This window comes from Mizuhopecten yessoensis, unplaced genomic scaffold (assembly GCF_002113885.1).
Source record: "Mizuhopecten yessoensis strain PY_sf001 unplaced genomic scaffold, ASM211388v2 scaffold395, whole genome shotgun sequence".
NCBI lineage: Eukaryota > Metazoa > Mollusca > Bivalvia > Pectinida > Pectinidae > Mizuhopecten > Mizuhopecten yessoensis.
The window spans coordinates 135,620-159,040 of NW_018403525.1; the positions used below are offsets into that span (position 1 = coordinate 135,620).

At 38.0% G+C, this 23,421-nt stretch overlaps 1 protein-coding gene across 3 annotated transcripts; it reads right to left on the reverse strand.

The window, feature by feature from the left end:
• Positions 1–19,811, reverse strand: LOC110447527 (mucin-3A-like). 3 transcript variants are annotated; one of them, XM_021493305.1, is made up of 3 exons: positions 15,112–16,240; positions 9,758–14,955; positions 1–1,971 (listed from the first exon to the last, which is right to left on the reverse strand). In XM_021493305.1, exons 1-2 carry the CDS (start codon positions 16,130–16,132, stop codon positions 9,761–9,763), a joined length of 6,216 nt encoding a protein of 2,071 aa, XP_021348980.1. In that variant the 5' UTR covers positions 16,133–16,240; the 3' UTR covers positions 1–1,971; positions 9,758–9,760. The 3 variants fall into 3 exon arrangements, with proteins under 3 accessions (XP_021348980.1, XP_021348988.1, XP_021348972.1); XM_021493313.1 differs by lacking the exons at positions 9,758–14,955; positions 15,112–16,240 and adding an exon at positions 16,247–19,811; XM_021493297.1 differs by having other exon boundaries at positions 9,758–16,240.
• Between the last annotated feature and the right edge of the window lie 3,610 nt (positions 19,812–23,421).

The window sequence follows — 23,421 nt, forward strand, 5'->3', positions numbered from 1 at the left end:
AGGTATGTTTTATTATCAAATTTCAATTAAAATTCATTTGACTCGTAAACAAGCTCTCATATGAATATTTGCAAGACATTGCACAGATTTCATTTTCAAAATCACATGGATTTGAAGCGAGCTTTAGATTTTATTTAATCAATACCCAAACAAATATCATATTTACAATCACAACACATTTGTAAATATTTACAAGCAAGTACTAAGAAATCATCAATTATTTTGCCTTTAAAAGGAAATTACTGACATCATCATTTACACCTTGTTGACGTCATACTATGTGTTTTCGTTCATGTACACTGTATGTATATTACGTTACAAAAAGTACTATTCTATTGAATGTCATAATAAATATATGATAAAGGTAAATAAATTATGAAAAAAAATGTTTTTTTATAGCTGTTTGACAAAACAATAATCTTTTTCTAACGTTTAAAACGTAACTACTTTTTTTATGACTGAAATCATCGATGGCATAACACAAAGGACGACAACCCACATATTTGTCTAATACTACCAAATAAATAATGCAAGGTCTAATTTTAGAGCTATTATATAACTTTGTTTCCACGTAATCGAGGTAAACATCGTTTCGAAAAATTTCACCATCTACATGTAAGGCGGAAAATTTAAAACAATGCCATAGCCAACTTATATGACGCCACGTAAATATCATGGTATCAAGCTAGTAAAAAAATGTTACAACAAGAAAACGCTTGTCCATTGAGTCACACATTAATGTAGTAAACATATTATTCGATGTCGTCCATTGATATAAATACATGTAACGCTTGCGTGACAGTACACTTTGGTGTAGTCAATGGAAATAAATAGTTCGTGCTCCTTTATCCTCTTTGTGTAGCAATCTGTGATGCTATTGTAAAGCTACGTGTACGAATGAACGATTTGTCTCCCTTTATATACAATTTACCTTGCAAAGAAAGTTTTCTGTTGTCATGAATAGAACTCATTTCAATTTTGTTATGAACTTATTCGCATTGAGTTTTCTCCATCTTTTACATTTGTTACTGATGAAATATCAGAAAATATCCATTTGATAAAAATAAATCTTCACTACAGTGAAGTTGACAGAAATGTTGTTTCTTAAAATTTGTTGATTTTTATTTTCAAGATCAGATGAAGCGACGGCAGAATAAGTGGTTGTTTTGATACTCCTTGGCAATAATTGAGACATTTACATTAATTCACAATTTACGTTATTTTTTATATATATAATCGAATAATAGCAGAAAATGACAAAATGGCGTTAATTAACCCATTTAAAATGACATGTTGCCTTGTTGTCAAGCGTTACATCGTTCTACCTTGGCATGTACATTGCGATAAAATTATTCCGACTTTTCTGATGCAGCATCTTACTGTTAAAATGTGATAAATAGAAAAGGCAATTGTGTCCCTTGAAAAAAAGATATATATTTCATTAGTATAGAAAAGTGTACCTATATTTTTAAAACGTGCTCCACAATCATGCAAAACATCAATATTCTGTCATACTTTTGAAATACATACGTATTGTAGAATGCATTCGACATATTTAGTCATTTGGACAGTAATCTCGTTTGCATTTTTTATATTCACAGTTCACAAAATAGTTTTTACAACAGTTGCTTACGTCATGTATGCACAGTCTGATAAAAAAACACGCGAAATAAAATCAGTTATGTCATTTGCACGTTGAGGTCTCCTTCCTCACGAAATCTACGGTAAAATAAAGCTTGTTCTACCAAACAGGATTTGTAGATAAATCGTATCACTAAGGGTGAACAACAATGCTACACAAATAATACTACAGAGTAATAATGTTTTTGTTTTCACCTTAACAACGTTAATACTGATTACGATACAAACAAGCACGTACATAACGTAGATTTCACAAAGACGTTATACCCCACAGTTAACCTCTCGCCCACAATCTGTTATCGCGATGGTTCCTCAAATCAGTGTTGGGATCTGAAAGGAAAAAAATAATCAAAATATACTAGCTTAAACGTCAATATCCTGATACTGATAAAATGTCACAAAAATAATCAATGCATTAAATTTTCCTAATTTTAATGCTTCTATTGTGCAATTTATTACTATCCATAACCGTATACATTGGCGGTAAATACCAGCTAATCAGTTCTGAGTATTTCAATGCCATAAGGAGTTGGAATTAAATGAGCATAGCTGTTAGTACAGAAGCGAAATGTTTACCATAAGCAGTCTCCGGAAAAATCCTCTGAAATCACAATACACTCAAACTTTTCCCATTATGTGTAACGTTCAATTTACTAACGTATCTACTTATTTACGTAAAAACCGCAGTGCAGAATGAAGGAAATCAGAACTCAGTGTAAAGACGAAGATAGGGACCGAGGAGACATAAAACGAATAGAAATACAATAGGAGCAAAGGCGATCTCAAAACAAATACAATCGGGGACCGCAGAAACACAAACAAAGAGAAAGTCTGGTAATGAGGGGAGAAATACAACATCTGGGCCCACTTGTATAAAACATCTCAAAGTTAAGGAAAAGCTCAAGCAATTTCTACGGGAAATCTGAGACTTGAGGAAATCTCAAGAGTTGAGATGTTTCATACAAGTGGGACCAGGAATTTAGGACACAACAAAACAAACACATAGTGAATACCACAAATATCGGAGGCGAAACCAATCACTGTTTATGAGGCTAACTGTGTGGACTTTAAAGCAACATTAGGCTTATACTACAGGCTAGGCAGTTTTATTAGACTTTCACTCGGACTATTAAGACACCAAAAGCTTAAACTTCGGAGAAGAATACGTTTATTAGGCTTAAGTTACGGACTATTAAACACGATATGGATGGGACTAGAACACTGCGTAAGGCCAACCACGATATGGTTGGGACTAGAACACTGCAGGCCAACCACGATATGGTTGGGACTAGAAAAATCCTTTTGGCATTTCTTTCAAACTATAAATGATTTGTAAGTCTCCAGTCTAAAATATACTCCAGCCTAGAAGGATCAATAAGATTATACCCCGGATAAGAAAGCTTGATTGCAATTATTGTTTTGACTAGAGAGCTTCAACAGTCCTAACTTCAGATTTGAATTTTTCATGATGTATCTATTCGGAATAGAATGTTTAATTAAGTTTTGTCGATTTAACGTCCATAATAAAAAGCTACATAAGACATAAGACTCCGCACTAGAAGCCTCAGCAGTTGTATTAAGCTGCATTAGGCTTATTCGCCGAATTGAATGAAATATTTTCGTTAGGAATCATACTTAGAGTAGCTAGCCATGCTGACTTAACTTTTCGAAAGATTTTGAAAATTATAATTTAGTATCATGTGTACAAATTCGAAATGTTATTTTTTTATAAAATGAGTTTTGATAACGCGAATCATTTTGAAAACAATGTATATATGTGTGTTTTGGGAATTTCTAGCTAACAAGTCATTGTACCACGCGGTCCAGTTGTACCACACAGCTGACAAGCGTGGTGTCATTAGCGGGCTGTGTTAATGACACATTATTAGACAAGGTCTGTTGTTTCCATTATTTATAGAAGAGTTAATTAAAACATTACATATGTTTTACAGAGATAAACTGGATCCGTCCAGTTTAATCGGAGTAGCTGAATGTGTGTGTGACAAGGGACTATTAATGTCAATTATAGTCATGCCTGGGCCACTCTAACTGGTGCTTACTGTATATATTATAACCTGATTTATATACTATTCACCGAAATTAATTAATGGACACTGATGTTGTATAAATCATTGATAATGATATCACATGATTTGTATTATTCCCGAGAGCACATACCTGTTTCTTTATCTGATGCTGTTTATCATTAATGTAATTGATATATTATACCTATAGTGTTATAATGAAACATACGGTAATGTATGCGTCGTTTCGTCAAAGAACGTTGTCTTAAAAACAGTTTTTAATGTGTCTCTCTATTTTATTAGGAATGAGCTAGTCATGAGGACAAATCTTCTTCTTTTTCATCCAATTTTTGTTATCAATGATTATCGCATTACTAATTAGTTAAGGTCTGATTAACCAGTCGTAACTAAGCTTGACGATGCTTTACTGTAAAAAAACTTTTCTTGTTAATCTAATAGTATGTCGTCTCCCTGTAAATTTTGTATCTAAGAATATGCTTAATTGAAATGAATAATACATCCCCAGCTGATATAGAAATACATAAATATATGTTTTTTACAAAACAGATTGCGTGTAAACATGAACTCTTCAATCAATATTGACATGTAATAATGAAATCGTAGCATAATGACATACCCCACAAAACCCAGCCGGTTCACATTTGTACCGGATGCATAAACTTCCTATCTTATAATGACAATGGAAATAAACTCCCCCCTCATAACATTCCGAAACAATTAAAAAGAACTATCAATTTAATTTGGAATTTGTCATTATTATTACATTTTAATGTCCATAACTATTTAAATTAAGTTTTTGAAATTCAGGACAACTATTATTTTACACACACAATATGACGTAAGTAATTGCTAGCCGTCGCGAGTTGAATACCTTGTACATATATGTGATGGTTGTAAGAATTATATTCCTGTTTAATTATCATTACAAAACCTTAGGTATGATATCAGTAAAACCAAGGTGCCACAAGAGAAAGCATGCTAGTCTAATAGAAGGGCTTTCTATTGAGTTTGCTAGTCCTAATTATCATTCATGATAGAATTAACAAGTCAGTTAGTATGGAATGGATGGGTATTGGAGATGTTTGTATAATTTGTGTGAATAGATGAGGACATTTTTTTTAGAATAATTGCTAGAAATACGAAAACAGCGCATATTTATTTACTTACAGTGTTGATGCAAAAAGGCAGGCAAAACTACATTCTACCCCACCACGTGACCATTTCGTCTATCGCGGTCTTATCAGTGGTTCTTTAGGTTAAAAGGATAAAATACGTAGGTAGGAATAAAGTGTTAAAATAAAAAATACCTACTAATTAACATTAAATATCTTCCTTGCTAAGAATAGATAAATATCCACTACTACACAGATGATAAAACACTTGCCAAATCCCTATTACCAAAGATAGCGTTCCTTTGTTATATGATGAACGTAAGACACAGACTTTGTCTGTTAAATTTTGAAATAAACACAATAAACTGAAAGATAATTACAACTCTTTAGTCTATGTACGACTCATCGGTGATGCTAAATGTTAAAAAGATGGAAATTGGTCTCGACTACTGTTGAAGAACAAGATAATGGGCTTAACTTCTCTAATTGCGTGAATTAAAATAATACATGAGTACTGGCTTATTTCTTAGAATAAATTCAGCGTGTATATAACAAACCGTGTTCTACTCTTATAAAGGTCTCTGTGACTATCAAGGTTATGTTAAACATAGGGGACTAAGAAATCCACAGTTTACCACCTGGTATCGTAAAGGATGAACGTTAAAGACACCCTTGATTTTAGGTATATAATATATCTCATATGAACCATTCCCTAACACTGATCTACATCGATTGTTACGTCATTGGTTTGTGAAATATCAAAAGTATGACGGATTATCAAGTTTTTGTATTTTAAAATTACAAAATAATAACAGATAGATATGGGTGTAACGATTTGTGGACGTTCCTGTAAAATCAGCAAGCAAACACTGAAATAAAACAAGCATGACGAAGGTATGTGTTTGTTAATAGTTCTTCGTGTAGATGTTAGGCAGAACCTCTGGGGCTTGACCTGTCATATGTACGTAATCTTGTTAGCTGATGCAACTAAAGGATTTGTGTGTTTAACGAGAAAAAGAAAATGACACATTCCACCAGTATGATAAAAACTATAACTAGGTAGCAATGCACTGTAAGTGATTACTTATCTTATTTCTGTAACAACTGACAGTGTTAAACACCGTCCTGATGTACTTATTAATTGTTAACTGTTGGGCTATAACATAAAATGTTCATCATGTACTAGTATTACTAAACTATGGACAAAAATATGGAAATACCACAGTTAGACTAATCTTCAGTTAAAAGAGTTGGAGAAGGGCGTACACATCCTTGACAATATCATTTTCAAAAACATACTTAGCATTGTTAAGACTAACAAGTGAAATAAACATTGACTGGTTTAAATGGGACAAAAGTTGATTTTGACTTATTGTTTTGTTAACCTTTATTTCATTTGCAATTGTTAATTTTAAGGGAAACCTGCAATTGAATCACAAAATATTGTGCACAAGAATTAGTAAAAAGTCATGTATATTTCAAATGCATTTTATTCTTTTAATGAAACTGACAAAATGCATCAAACAAGTCAGGAGACAGATGATAAAACATGATTATGAACATCACATAAACAACAACATATAATAAAAAGGTTTAGCAATTTAGTTGAACCTTTTTCGTTCATAGTTATTGTCAGTTCCAAAACGATCGTATACGGGTGATCTATCTCATATGCTGCATATAACTGTGAAGTACAACGTACTGAATATCTATATTTCATATCTTGTAAACAGCTTTGTACGGAATAGCTTTAGCACAACGTAAAGCAAGGTGGTTTTTTTTGTGAATTTCTAACTTGAAATTTTGAGATAATAACTTTCGACTTCCTAACGCGATATTCCAAGATATTTTGTCATGTTTTCACTTAGTATAACAAGAATAACACATTCATTAAATAGCATAAAAAGGTATTACACATATACTTTTACTATCACATACCTGATTTTGCTTCATGTAGCTTAATTTTCTTATTTTTCAGGAGTGGTAGCGGCCATTTCTATCATTGGCAGATCTAAGGGTGGCGTAAGTTATTGTTTGAACAATTTACTTTGGGTCAGAAATGTTAACTGAAAATCGATATTTTATCAGCCTCAGAAAAAAATAACCTTAATAATTAGAAGAAGTTTTCAAAAACATTCATATCTATCAAAACACCATTATCTGTTTCTCTTTCAACTCGGTTTATTGTTTTCAAGTTTTCCAAATCTTTGTAGAAGGTTGGGATGTAAGCGTTTCTGTTCCTCCTTGTTTTTTGTTTTTTATTGTTTTATTTCTTATTGTTAATTTCTAAAATACTAAATATAAAATTATCAATATAACATATATAGGTATATAGCTTTGAATTTCTCACAGCATTAAGGAAAACATAATTTGCTTTGTGCTATAATTATGGTATAGTTTTGCTAAGCATATATCATTACATGATAGCTTACTTAAACACGCTCTCACAATCTAATAATAAAACAATCCAACAGGTTTTTATCTGGTTCTATTATTTGTTACTTTCAATAATGGCTGTCGTTTTGACATCGCGGATGTATTGAAACGTTAAGACAACAAAAATAACACTGGCATGAGAGAGGTGATACACTATATATTTAATGTTGGGGATTGGCGAGACGATAAACTAAAAAAAATAGAATATGCTAAAATCCTGCTTGCATTGTAACAACATCAATTACCTGACAATACCACCATGGCAACTAAAACATTTCCGATAACAACTCCAATAATAAGATCTGTTTGAGTAAATGGGGTGAAATCGTGCAGGATATTGAGGTTATAAATACATCCTAATGTGGAAATCAAAGCGTGCCTATATATAACATTTTTAATATTATTCAATTATAGCCTTTGGCTGAGGTCGATACCTGAATTTATCAACCCGAGAAAAGATATATAGACAGAGGACGCAGTCCGAGGTCAATATATCTTTTCTCGGGTCGATAAATCCAGGTATCGCCCGAAGTCAAAGGCTACAATTGTTTTATTATTTTCAAAAGAGTAATGTTTTCAATCTGAAAAAAAATCACAGCAAAAATCTACGGAAGCGGGACGATGCGTTAGTTTGGAGATACGTCATAATTCTATTTTTTGAAAACACCCAGACTTTCAACAAAATCACGCGCACCAAGTCAATATCAGTTTTATCGGTGGACACGTGATGCACTCCTGTCCAATCACTTGTCAGGAATAATATGAAAAAATAATAACACTTTATATTACATCAGAGGCACGAACTTACACGAATCTTTTTTTTAATTAAAAATCAGGCTATGGACTTTACAGTTATTTACATTGAAAAACGAAACACCAAAAAGGGCTGTAAAAACTATAAATAGTAACATATTTGTTTTTATTTATTTTAGTAAGATTTTAACCTAGAAATAACGAGGAAAATCTAAACAAATGTTGAAGAAATTCACGTTATTGAAGTAGATACAAATACAAAATTATTCCACTACATCTGTGTTTACATTAGGATTAGATATCATATATTGTTCTTTGTCACTATTCTAATGTGTAACACTCTTTCTGATTGGATATTTTACCGGTGTCTATAGAAATATACACCCGCTCTACCGAGGTCTATAAAAGCACGTGCGAAGGGAGATAACTCACACTAGAATCTCTCAGCATAACAACAAACATGGCGTCCGACACACTCAAGCGTTCGAGGTTTGTCAATAATTCACATGATTAAATAGCCTTCAAGCAATCTAAAACAACAGCAAAATCAACGAAACAGGCAATGAGTGGCCGCTAGGGTGCTTATGACAAGGATAATTGTGTTATGTCCGAAATATTGCCGAAAAGGTGTCCGGTAGGGGCTATTTTTGTAGCAGTCAGGTACAACTAAAACTCATACAATTTTGCAGATAAAAAAGATTGTCAGGGTTTACTGGCTCATAGACCCCATTGGTCTGTAAAGACCAGACGGGGTGTATGAGCCGGTAGATCCCTCCTAACCCAGATATAGCTAATAATAACAAGAAGGATTATTTAAAATATATCACATTGAACGACTGTTATAAACACGGGAAGCATATTAAATGGTAAACAATGTTCGGAAGTTAACTACTATTTTACTCTTCTCTTAAGACCACTAAAACATTGGTCTTAACAGATTGAATAACACACAGATTATTATCAGCCTGAAAGGCAAAGAAAGGGCCTGATGTATGTAGTCATGAACTATATTATAATGACTCTCAAAGCTTGTTTTATATCTTAACAACAAAAGTCTAAAACAGAAAAATACATCTAAATGAATATAAAAAAGAGTTATTTTGAAACAACTATTACATGGTTTGTATTTGATACAATAACTTGTTATTGAAAATTGATATATACACTGAACATACAATACTTTTTGTACAATTAGCACGTCACGATTGATAAAACCTCGATAAATAAAGAATTGTACGTCACTGTTAAATATGTACCGCACGTCACTTTAACCTTTACTTATTAACGTTTGCTACACACAAACACACGAACTATTTACAACATAGATCCGATATGGCACATACATAGATAACAAAACCATTAGCTGAGTATCATTTGTAACATCTAAAGTCGTTTCATGTTTATATACATTTAGCACATTTGGATAAAATGCATATAATTTTTCATTGCTTAGTTGAAATATCTATATACAAAACAAGCATATGTATAGCCCATGATTTTCGTTTCACAGATGGTTATTTTTTCTCAGCAAGGTAAATTCCACCACAGGTGATATTTAAGAAGGTCTTGACACTCATAGTTCTGATGAAGCTTGCTGCTCTATTCATCGTTTTACCTAAAATAAAGGTCCATGACTCGTAAAAGCTGGTTTGAAACGTCCAAAACCGTTTGCCTTGAACATTATATTGAGAATTCAGCTTATTAACGGTCATTAATTGATATCTCGAACACCTGCTGATTGGATTATTGCAATATTGTTATCACACATACCCATTAATCTGCCGGTTCAGCATCTTCGCCGCCTTGAAATGCACTTCTTCTGCTAAACCTTCTGCCACGACGTCTCCGAAACCCTCGGTCCCCCCACTGTGACAGTGGGTCAACTGTTGTTCTGTCTCCTCCCCATCCGCCCCTTTCTGGGGGACCCAAGTCACGCCGTGGACCTTGGTCCCTACGCCAATTATCCTGCCATGCGCGTGGCGGTGGTGTTGTATCCAAGTGTCGAGGAGGTGGACCATCTCTTCTGATGAATTCTCTGGGACCCCACTGATCTCCTCCCCCACGACCATCTCCACCACGACCATCTCCACCACGACCATCTCCATCACGACCAACACCACCTCCTTCACCCCATCTTTGTTCTGGAGGTGGTTCTGTCATGCGTGGAGGACTATCCTTCCATGGATCCTGCCATTCACGACGTTCAACTGGTCTGGACCTGCGACCCCACGGGTCTTTATGTTCTTTAGGTTGGTCTCCCCGGTCGTGCCACATTGGAGCGTGGTCACGTCTATGAAATGCTGGCTGATCTCGTCTTTCCCAACCGCTCTGTTGCTCATGACGAGCAGATGGAGGAGAAGTTGGATATCTACGTTGAGTTGGAGGAGGAGACGTTGGATATCTTCTTTGAAAAGATGGATGAGAATTCGGATATCTGAGTTGAGAATACGGAACAGAAGTTGGATGCCTGCGTTGAGTAGGTGGGTGCCGCACAGTAGTTGACGTAGTCGTAGTAGGTATATCCTCCGCCTCTATCAGCTCACCCTCTGCGTCCAAAAGGGGGCTCTTCGTTGTAGAGGGTTTCATGCTTCGTAGTTTTGTTTCAATCAATTTTTCTATTGATGCTAATAAACCTGAGATACTAGGAACAGTTGTGGTAGTCGGCTTGGTTGTTGTTGAAACCGTTGTTCGATCAGATACAAATTGTTCGTACGAGATATATGAACTTGTCGGAGCAAATGTACTGGTATAAGGCCTGGATGTAAATCTTGATGCGGCAGTAGGGCTGGCAGCCGTCCCGAACTCAAGTGTGGCTAGAAGGGATTGAAGAGCTAACTCTATGCTTCCTGTATCTGTCGATTTTCCGGTCAACGCAGATGATATGGCCGACCCAAGCGCTTCTTCTTGCGAATTTGCTGGTGTAAGAACACAAGTAGCATTACAAGAACACACCGATTCTATACATGCTCCTCTGAAGCACATGCCGATACACCAATGTACAATGGAAGGCATTGAATAGAACATGTCCCTGCCCTCACAATGATACTTCTTCGTTTGACCTCTTCCGCATTGACCAGCAGCTGATTCGGCACTTGCTGGAGTTGTTATTTTCACAGTTGTTGTTGTTGGCGCAGAAGTAGATGTCGTTGTTGTAATAGGTACTGTTGTTGTTGTGGGTCTTTCTGTTGTGACTGTCGGCTGATGAGGCATTATAGCTTTAATACTGTCTCGCATCTCTTTTTTAAACAGCTGCATCAATAACGATTTGACGCTAACGCTTGAAGCAGTTGTCGGTGGATCAGTGGTAGTAGTACTAAGCATAGTTGTCCTACTCGGCATTACCTGAATAATATTTTTAGAAGGCAAATTTGATGGATGGAATTTTGTAAACAATGGCAGCATGCTCCGAAGTCTCGTTCGACTTGTAGTTTGTGGTTTATTAGTAACAACTGTAGGAGACTGCTGGAGTGCCCGATTTGTATTAGTTTCTGCGAATTTTATTGAACTCGACAACGATTCCATCCTTTTTCTTTTAAAATTTGCCTTTTTATGTACATTTTGCTGCAATGGCAACTGCAACTGACTTTGTTTGTGTAGACTTGTTGGTCGTACTGCAGAGCCGTGCGTCGGTCCTACAGTACGTGTCTGCAAACTAAACGGGAGACTATGTCTAGTTGATTGCATTGACAATTGCTGAGTATTAAGGCGTTGTTGCGGCAATCCTGTATAATTTGGATGTTGTTCTGTTGATTGAGTACTATGTAGGTCCAATGATTCTAAGAAAGTTTGAAGAAACTGCTTAATTTGTTTGACAGGAGGAAGTGTTGTGGTAATAAAAGCTGTGTTGGTATATTTTGAACTTTGCGAGTTCCTTGACGATTTGTCTTGTGACGGGTTGGTACCGACTTGTTGTTGTTGATGGTGTTTCTGCTGTATCTGCTGCTGTTGCTGAAGGTTCGGTATACCCACTCTAGATGGCTGAACATTTTGATGTTGGTTTCGAGACGTAGTTGTCTGATGCTGTGTCTGATGTTGCCTAATAATGCGCGTTCGGCTGTGAGTGTCGACAGGAAACCTGAACTCTCGTAGAACTGGTTTCTGGTCATTTCGCTGTGGCTTAGACCGTCGTTTCCAAAGTTGTTGTTCTTGTATCCTCTGTTGCTGCTGATGTTGTTGGCTATTTTGTCCTGTATTGTTTGAAATTATGTGCTGATTATTGGATCGAAATGATTGTTGTTCCCTTTTTTTAAGCTGCGATTGCGATACATCCTCTGGATGGTTCCTGCGTTTGTTTACCTGTGTTAGTACACCATCACGAGAGCGATCTTGGTGGCCATTAACGTTTGGCTGATTGGTTTTCCGAGACGGTACACCCCTAGATAAAGAGGGACTCAATAACAGACGGGGTTTTAACGATGACTGATAAGTTCTTATAATATCTCTGTCAGACTTTATTTCCTTTTTACTGAGAGTTTGAATGACGCTGGCTACGGGTTGTACGGGTTTATACATTGCAGAACTTGCTGGGTTAGGTAAAGATATGTACGAAATCCGCCTCGTATCCTGTTGGTGGAAAATAGGCGATTTTGAAAATGATGTTTTAGTGAGAGGATCAGTCATTCGCACTAATTGTACCTCGGACTTGCTGTTCATTTGACTATTATACACGCCTTGTTCGTTAGTGTCGTGCCCTGAGGTTCTGTTTGTGGTAAAATCAGGGGATAACTGGTGAATTGTCGAAGATAATGGCACTGCCTCCTTCACTGTTGTCACAAGTGGTGTCCTTCTTTCTTCAGTTGATGTGATAACTTGTGGAGTTGTTTTCGGATTAATCATCTTACTGTTTATTGATGTTAATGCCTGCGGGGAGTTTTTCGTTGTTGTTGCTTTAGTTGTACTAAGAAGAATTGTCTCAACCGGAACTGCTATAAGCGGAGGAGTCGTCACTTCTAACGTTGTTTGCGGAGATGTTACAACTTGTTTGGTCACTTGCTGAGTCGTTACAACTTGACTTGTGGTTGTTGTTGTTGTAGTTAGTTTCGGAGTTGTAACAACTTTGGTCGTTGTTTGTGGATTTGTTACAACTGGTGTAGTTGTTTGCGGAGTTGAGAAAACTGTTGTTGATTTTGGAGTTTTCGTTGTGGTTACTGTGATTGTCTGCGGAGTCGTCACAACTTGGGTCGTTGTTTGCGGGGTTGTTACAACTTTGATCGTTGGTTGCGGATTTTTAACAATTTTTGTCGTTGTTTGCGGTGTTGTTGTAGATTGGGTCGTTGTTTGTGGGGTTGTTATAATTTCTGTCGTTGTTTGCGGTGTTGTTATAATTTCTGTCGTTGTTTGCGGTGTTGTTGTAATTTCTGTAGTTGTTTGCGGTGTTGTTGTAGATTGGGTCGTTGTTTGTGGGGTTGTTATAATTTCTGTAGTTGTTTGCGGTGTTGTTATAATTTCTGTCGTTGTTTGCGGTGTTGTCATAGGGGTTATTTCAGTTGTTGATTGCCAAGTTGTTACAATTGGTGTTGTTAGCGGCGATGTCTGCAATGGCGTTTGTGTAAACTCTGGATGGCTTACATTACTGATTCTGGTTTCAACTTGAGTTATATCTTTATTCCCCTTCTTTGACTTTGTGATAATATATCCATTCCGAATATCAGTAGTTGCTGTCGTAGTTGAATCCTTTAGCAGTTCATCTAAATGTACATCAGGACGAATGGTCCGAAGAATGTCCAATGTTAATTGCTTAAAATCTATAGACGATGAGGTTATTTTATTAGATAGTTGGTCGTTAGTTTTCTGTAATACCGTTGTTTCCTTCATTGTTGTGTACGGAACTTCTGTTCTCTGTTTTACAGAATGTGTAGCAGGAGTAGATGCCGTTTGCCGTTCTTTGATTGTTGTCGTTTTGGTAAATATTGCAGGTTTTTCAGAATATATTATTATACCGTTTGGTAATGACTTTTCTACAGTTTGATGAAATGCTTTTACACTGACTTTATTTATGGTTTTAGCTTTTAAGTTATCTTTGTTGGAGATTGTCTTCGTTGTTTTCGCTGTTATTTGTGGCACTTGTAAAGCTGAAGACACTTTTGGCTTCTTTTTGGAATTCAACTCTAACTTCCTGTCTCTTGTGTTTAAATTACGAGATTTCCAAGTTGTTACAATTGGTGTTGTTAGCGGCGATGTCTGCAATGGCGTTTGTATAAACTGTGGATGGCTTACATTACTGATTCTGGTTTCAACATGCGTTATATCATTATTGCCCTTCTTTGACTTTGTGATAATATGTCCATTCTGAATAGTAGTAGTTGCTGTCGTGGTTGAATCCTTTATCAGTTCATTTAAATGTACATCAGGACGAATGGTCCGAAGAATGTCCAATGTTAATTGCTTAAAATCTATAGGCGATGACGTCATTTTATTAGATAGTTGGTAGTTAGTTTTCGTTGTTTTCTCTTTTACTTGTAAAGCTGAAGACACCTTTGGCTTCTTTTTGGAATACAAATCTGACTTCCTGTCTCTTGTGTTTGTAATACGATCACTACCAGGGATATATATTTTGGGAGCTACTTTCTGAACGGAGTTTTCTTTAGAACGATTTGTTTGTTTTTGAAGCAGGCCTGTTGAGGGAGGTTGCTGGGCAGGTGCAGCATGGTAATTAGGTCCTTTAGGAAGCTGTCTCAAATTAATTTGTTTCCTGGTAGTTCCACGTCTTGGGGATTCCATGGGGACTACGTGTCGTCCGGTTGCATGCTGTTGGAAACTAATTCTTTGTGAGAACAATCTATTATCTACTGGCGGTAATACTGACCTCAATATCTTATCTCTTCTCGGACTTATTTTTGGGCCTGATTGTTCACCTCTTCCAAATATTTCAGGGTGACTCTGTGATGCCTGTCGTCCTCTCGTACCAAAAGTTTGTGTTGGTCGCCTATCTAACGTGACTGTTGGTCTTTCCCGCCGATGCTGGATACCTAAATGTGAATGAAGTTGAGTTTTCTTTGGCGATACTTCTTCTTTGATAGGGGTTATTTTTGAAGCTGGTATTTTCAATGTACGTTGAGGAAAAGTATATGAACTGGTCTTTGGGTGTGGCAGGATTGTTGGTCTTTCCCGCCGATGTTGGATACCTAAATGTGAATGAAGTTGAGTTTTCTTTGGCGATACTTCTTCTTTGATAGGGGTTATTTTTGAAGTTGGTATTTTCAATGTACGTTGAGGAAAAGTATATGAACCGGTCTTTGGGTGTGGCAGGTCTTTCTTTCTTTTCAATGCAACACGCGGAGCTGGTGTATTGCGGTCTTTCGCTATTTGCAAATGTCTACTTACATCAAATAAAGTTCTAGTTTTCTGCTGATATCTGGTTTTGGATTTAATTTCCATACGGTTCGCGAGCCCCTTAAAACCAGTATGTTGTGTCTTTTCGATCGGTTTTACTTTTTTCTTTTCCGGAACTGTAGGTTCCGAAACTGTAGGAGAAAATAAATGCATTAATATTGGTATTCCAGTCGCCTGGTTATGACCTCTATGACGTGTACTTAAAGGACGCCAAAAGCTTTTTGAGAATTCCGAATCGCTTGATTTCCGTATTCGCTTTAACAACTTTCCAGGCATATGAACTACATCATTATAGTTGGAAAACAAGTCAGTGTTATCAACTGAATACAGTTTTTCAGTTCCGTGGTCGTGCATATAACCTTCCTTGTATGGGTAGTATGTCGGGTCCTGTACCATTGACGGCTGTGGGTATGGTGTCGACTCATCAATCACAATCTTTACTGTCGTAGGTAAAAGTGTCACCGTTGATTTTGTGGTGGATTTTTCATAATGTTGTTGAATTGGTACTTTTGGATCCGCTTTTTCGTTCGTGTGCATCGTTCTGCTATTCATTAGTAGTGGACCCGATGGTTTCAAACCAGCAGTTGTCGGAAACGTGACGGTCACTGGAATCTCTAATGGTTTTATCGTTCGGAAATAATCAGGAAATGTAGGCTCACTGGACCCTGCTTTCTCCAAGGGGTATTGTGGAGAGATATTGTCACCAACTACCTTTTCGATCTTAATGGCGGAGTCTGCAATCAAAGGTATCGATGACAGAACATCTGATTTCGAGGAAGGAACATCTAAAGAGAAAGACAGCGCTGAGCGCATGGTTACTTCAGGAGTTGTCGGGCTAGGTTCAACATAGGTAAATGCAGATGTGTTAGTACGGATGGTTACCCCCTTTGCCTTAGGATAAATGCTTGTTAAATCAACGTTACTCACCCCCTGCTTGATCGCCTGTGTCTGTTCCAGCACGGAAGGACCTTCTTGTTGATACAGTGCGTCCTTTGGCTGTATTATCCTCGTTTGGTGGAGTTGGGTGTCTATGTGTGGAGGAAGATCTTGTGTCTGTCGTCGGAAAAGGTTTGCTCCAGAAAATGTATTGGCGTTTGTTGTATGTATCATCCTTGGGGAATTAGATGGCACCACATAATGGTTAAGAGTTATGTGTTTGGTGGCGATGTTTTGGCGAATGACCTGATCTGTTGCTAATGTGTTTTTAGTTTGAGTTGATGCTATGTCGGGCTGTGCTGGCACTTGGATTGGAGATGTACTAGCACTGTCCATTGTAATTTCAGATGGCGTCCTCACTACATTAGATAACACCTTAGATTCATGGCGATTATGTGGCATATCGTTCATACTTCCAAACACTTTATCGTTGGATTTTATTGGTTCTAAAGGTGCAGATATTATATGATTATGCGTGGAATGTATTTTGTTTGGAGCCTGTGACAAACTGAGAACCGGCGGTGGTACATGACGCGTAGCATCCTTACTCTCGGTATAATGTACTTGTGATTTTACAGACGGTGTGATCCCTGACCCGATCCCTGTTGTTCTCTGTCCTTGCCATGTCCTCCGGGACGCTTCGTGCGCCTGCTTCGTGTTCCCATCCCCTACGTGATTGCTCTGTTTACCCAGCAGTACATCACTCAAAGAATCTAGCAGTCCTTTATGTTTGGAAGCTGCTAGAGCTTGTATCAGTTTATTGACAATATCGGATCTGTCGGATTGTAGTTTAGGTTTTGTAGATTCCTGTGGCACATCTGTTGTTTTAGCTGGCTCTTTTGGTGGTATACGGCTATGCGGTGGAACTCTATGAAAGATTCTATTTTTATTCCTCGGCGGTGGTGGAACAAAGTTATCTGGTTTTACTTGTATTGTCTCTGCTTTATCTACTTGGTTAATGACATTATTTGTCCCCGACGAATGTAAATCCGTTGAAAGTACCTTCCATCCACCTTCTATCATTGCTTGACTGCTTGTGTCCTTGTGAATGTTATCAATACCACCTGTCAGTCGGTTGCCCTGCTCATTTAGATATATATCTGGTGTAAATCCTCCCAGTAGTTCTACGTTTTGAGGTAAATCCTTTGATTTCGGTGTTTCATAATTTGGTGAAACTGTCGTGATGTGGCCTATCATCAGCGAATCTAGTGGATGGCGATTTAAGGTTTCCTTATGTTTGCGTTTGCGAACATTATGTTGAACATATACATGATTTGAAGAATCAACTGGTATCTTGGCTGGCCTTTCTGAGTAGGATAGGAAACTCATTCCTCCGTGTAACGCCTCGTTTACTGTCGTCGGTTTTGTCTGCATATCTGTCACTTGACTACCTTCCTGTGTTATCCAGGAAGAATCTTTTGTAGGCTTGATGACTGACTTTGTGGTTATAACAGGCGCCTTAGTCACGACAGGCATCTGTCTGTTTTCTTTATTTTTAGGTTTCAAAACTAATTTCACATTCTTTGAAATCCCAGCCGACTGCAATGCGTTCTCTATGGATGTTTTTACTTTTTCTAATAATGTGTTTCCAGTTAAAGGTGTTGGAGAAGTTGTTTGCTCTTCATTGTTATCCGTTAATACAATTTCTACATCCTTTGCTATACCCGCTGACTTCAGTGCTCGTTCGATTGACGCTTTTATTTTCAATAACATGTTAGGATCAGTCGTTGGTGTAAAACCTTCCTTGGGGCGAGATGGACTTTCCAGCATCGCTGGTCCTTTGATAGTTTCGTATGTCCCTAAAATTTGGTATTTGTGTTCATGTTGTTTTCTAATCTGTGCATCTGATAGAGGCGGTTGCATCGGTCGTTGTCTTTGTTTCACTTCAGACAGAGCTTCAGAGTTAGATGGTAAGTATCTATGTCTGGTATTAAAATGCGCAGCATCCATTTCCTGCCATGAACTCTTTGTTGTAGGTCCTCTTGTTGGTGGGTATGCGCGTATATCTGGATCTCGAAGTGCATGATGACTTGGTTGTAGTTTCAGTGGAGTCCGATGACGTAACGGTTGAGCCACGGTGACCGTGGTGGTGGTTGGTACCGGAGTTGTCGGCACAGGCCTAGTCATTCCTTCCTGTTCCTCTTTCTTTTTGTTACTTTGTTCTGGTGGTTGTACAGGATCTGGAGGATCCGTGGTATCTCCATACATCATTTCTTGCATCATTTCAGGATTCATATACCCCATCATTCCACCATACATGCCGGCCATAGGATTTCCCATCTGGCTCATCATTGCTATTCGTTGTTGTTCCAAAGGGTCTATAACAGTATGCTGGTGCATCATGGGATGCCCATTGAAGTTTATCTGTTGTTGATTATGCGGTAATTGATTCACACGAACTGATTGTGTGGGATTACCTGTGTGAGCTTCATTAGACTGCATCATTGCTATGATATCGTTGAACAGTGTCGACTGAACCGTTGACCGAGGAACTTGAACTGGAAGGGCTGCGTTAACTTCCTGGGCTTGAATAAGTTGTAAGATCTGTTGCACAGGTATTGGAGTTGTTGTCTGGACCTGCATTACCGGGACATTATTCGGAGATCCAGCTATTTCCGAAAGTAGCTGTTTTATTAGCTTCATCTGCTCCTCGTGAGCTGTAGCTGATCCCGTTCTTACCGTTTCCTGTTCCCTGTGTTTTGCTATCATTTTCTGCAGTTCCACCTGTAACGTTGTGCGTTCTTTTGGAACGGACGTAGGGGACGGTTTACTGTTACTCAAGGTATGGTTGGGAGTATCTATGGTGCTTAATAGTGCCATCTTTGTGGGACTTGGAATTTGTGCAGAGGCTTGCTGGTCAGCAAGTGACTGTTGTGTACTCGGAATTTCACTGGTAGGCAAACTATTAGCCGTATTAGTTGAAGTCGTTGGCTTGTTAGAACTATCAGTTCCCTGGATGTTCTTTGCATGACTTGTTTCTAATTGTTTCTTTATTGAATGTTTTGTCGTTGTTATCATTGTAGTTTGTTTTGTCCCTGGAACAGATGACGGCGATGGCTTCACCTCCTTTGAATGTACGACTGTATTTGGTTCAGCAGGAGACGGTAGCGAGGTGTCTGTACGTGGCTTTTGTTCTGGCACTAGCAATAAAGGATTCCTTGGTTCTTCTTGCGGGATAACCTGTAGTGGACCCCCTGTGGGTGTCTGTTGTTCCACTGGCACTCTGACTGGCAATACAGGATTGGTCGGTTCCTCTTGCGGGATAGCTTGAAGCGGAAGTTCAGTATGTATATCTTTTTTCTCGTTAGCTATCGACATCGCGTGCGACTCTGTGTTGGATGGTACCTCGTGCGTTCGTGCTGACGCAGTGGATGTAGGCTTTTGTAACGTTTGGCTTGTCGTTTTTAGAGGTGAAACAGCCTTGCTAAAAGAAGTTGGTAATGTCACTGGGATATCGTTTGGAGATTTTGTAGTTTGTGATAGCTTTGGTTCTGCCACTTCTATGTGTATTATAGTAGTTTGGTTAGTTGTTAGTTTTGTCTTAGCGTTTCTTATAGACCCACCTACCTCAGCTTTGCTGGTGGCAGTTATTGTGTCTTGTCGCACAACAGGTTCCTGTGTGGCATTTGTTCCAGGAAAAATATATTCTGGTTGCTCAGGGTTAGACGGTCCAGTCGCCGTTAAGAATTCTCTGAAAGGAGTGTTCGGAGCTCTGTTCTTCAAATCTTTGTCAGTCAATAAAGACCCCTGTCCTCTGTCATTTGCTGTTGATGCGTGAGTTTCACCTTCATTTCCGACACGACCTGCAGAGTTTAATCTTGACTGAAGCGTTCTATCACTTGAAGACCTAACACCACCTCCATTACGAACTTGAGATGACGAATTTCTCCTTAAATCCAAACTCACTCTTCCGGTCTTGCGAGAAGACCTTTGATAATGCCGTAATCTTTCCTCGAACGAAGGCGAAAAACGAGAAGAAGAAACTGCTCTCCTACTGGAACTTTGCCGAGTTGTGCCAGTGGTCCGCTGACCGCTTTGACTGTTTCGCGCAAGTGGAACACTAAATCGACCCCCATCGACAGTCTCGGAACGAAAGGTAGATGGTATGGCCATCCTGCTACTTGATCTTGTGGGAGAGCGCAGACGACCGTTCACTAATAAACGTCGTGATACCTCATTTACGCGTCTATCAGGAACATCGTTTGACTCACGATTACTTGGTTCGTTTCGTGCTGAAGTGTTTGACCCAGATAGTGTCACAGTTTGTAGATTTGTGCCTTTTCGACTTTCAGAAAAACGAGAAGAAGACACTGCTCTCCTACTGGAACTTTGCCGAGTTGTGCCAGTGGTCCGCTGACCGCTTTGACTGTTTCGCTCAAGTGGAACACTGAATCGACCCCCATCGACAGTCTCGGAACGAAAAATAGATGGTGTGGCCATCCTGCTACTTGATCTTGTAAGAGAGCGCAGACGACCGTTCACTAATAAACGTCGTGCTACCTCATTTACGCGTCTATCAGAAACACCGGTTGACTCACGATTGCTTGGTTCGTTTCGTGCTGAAGTTGTTGCCTCAGATAGTGTCACAGTTTGTAGATTTGTAGCTTTTCCACTTTCAGACGTCAGCTCTTTGTCTATGGTTCGTATCCTTTGCTCTAACAAGTTTATTAAACGCATAACCTGCGCTGACGTCATTTCCTCATGTGTCGCTGACATGCGCCGTATTGCTGCCCTTCCATTCACCAGCTGTGGACTTCCGTTGTCCAGTAGGAACACCTTGACTATGTTCGTACTCAGACTGTCCGCTAACGATTCACGCATATCAATCATTCTCTGACGTTTCGCCATGGTGGTATCCATGGTAACTCTGGGACTGGTTTGTGTGCTTATCCGGCTTCTCTACAAATAAGAAATTAAATGAAGTCAGATTAAGAATTGATTATTTAAATCTGTATTGATCAATTTAATGAGTGTCAATGGTGATAAATGAAAAAAATAAATAAATCTGTTTCAATGATTTATCTATGAAGTTAACTGAGTTTTCAGAAAAAATATCATTGTTTCAGCGATGCCATTTTTAAGTTGATGAAGTACTTACAATAATGGTGTCATAATTTACTAATTTACAAATCAAATCTTTCTCTTGTCGATAGTGTTGGGTGATTTATTGTGTTGGTCTAGAGACATACTTATCACCTGTTGAGAAATGTATGTTCTCTCTGTGTCTAGAATTCAATTCTCCACCCCATGAGATCGTCCAAAGCGAGCTTTAATCCTTATATTTGAACTAAACACGTTTTTTTAATATCAGGACTAAATAAACTGGAACTTGTGAAAGTGTTCGTGTAACCTTTGATGGTAAAATACATTCCGTCATTGAACTTTCGTTGTCATGAGCCATATGGTAAATAATCATTCAGAATAAATCTTTTCATATTCCACAAAAGCTAAAAATGATAATGCACTTTTTAATTTGTCAATATTATTTATTAAACTTCGCAATAAATGCCTACTGTTGCCGTTACTGATTTCACGGTTACGTACTTTGACACAAATCGATTCATATGGACATGTTAATCTGTTCAATTCCATCGACAATAAAACGAGCGACAAAACGATATTAAAGGGTAGTTACTCTGAGTACAAAAAGGTGAATTCTCTAGAATATTGGCTGTAGAGGGACAGAGATCCTTCAATGAAAAGTTAATTGTATTTGTTGTAGTGTTGTGTATACACTAACCAAACAATTAATTATACCAATGTATGTAAAACAATGATAATATCGTCCTTGCGCCTGATATACAGGGACACACGTAATGACAGGTTGATGTGTCTGTACTCTTGTGATATATGGGTCAAAACCTATAAAGTACTATTAACTTTATGAACATATTAATAATAAAGAGCTAAATAGCTAAGTTTATGAGCTAGGAAAGACGCTAGAAACAAAATCCTAGGAAAATGTTAAAGAAATGGAAGCATGCTGCGTAACGCTTTAATTTCGTTGATGTTCGATTCCGCGTTATTCACATCTCTGAATAAAGAGCAGGCTATAAATCTCGCGTGCGTGTTGCCATTCTGATAGACAAAAAGCCAGTTTTATTAATTAATAAAAAATATTCGAGGTTCCTATATACCGCATTATCACAACCTAGTTCGTAGGTCGTCTAAAAGCGCTTCACAAATTATTATCTTTGGTTATAAGGCTTTTGCAACCAGCAAATATCTTTCTCAACTCCCTTGGGAGCATACAGCCGGTGCTGCAATTTTGAAGCTTACAGCTAGCATTCTACAATTCTAGCACTTCCCAACCGCGTACTCATTTGAAGTAGACTGGAACAAGCGGAGTAAAGTATTTTGCTCAAAGATACGACGCAGTGCCGTGCCGTGACTCGAACCCGCAATACTTCGTTCACGAGTCCGGCGTCCTACGTGTACCACTAGACTACCGTGCCTCCTGAAACAGAGGTCTTACCGATATATTGATTTTGTTCAGGGGCAAATATTCAGAAAATCACACAAGTTTTTCAAGAGGTAGGTAAGTTTGGGCAATTTTCAGAAAATATTATACAAGATAGGCTTGTAATATGTGCAAACAAAAAATAGCAAAACCATCAAAACGAAAACATTAATTTAAAGTTATCATTTAATTAAATATCAGTACTTAATTTGAACAGGCACTAAAATGGAAATAAAGGTCTTGAACGAAAACAAGGCATAACTTTATCAGGATAGATCAACTATTTGGCAAGTTTGCAATGCTTAACATTACCCGAGTTATTGAATTCAGACAGAAGATATAATGTTACTGACAGTTGGTCAACACATGTATGTAATAGGTAGCATAGAACGAACACAAAGACGGCGCGGAGGTTTAGAATCAGTTCGTGTATCAACTACATGTTGGGGCTTGGTACGACTTGGTCCTAGCGACCTCACACACTGTACTTGTTATTATGTAGACAACCCGTCTAACACTGCGTACTTATGGATGCTAAACAGCTACTTATATAAACAGGCTGCCTTCTCTATCAGTAGCTGAATACCGTGTCGCCTTAATTCCAGGGGGTTACGCTATGGTGTTGACATTTCTCTTTCTCTTTGAGTTTAGACAGCCTTTGTAGACGCCGTCTTTGCAATAAAGATAACGAATGTTGGTGCAGAGA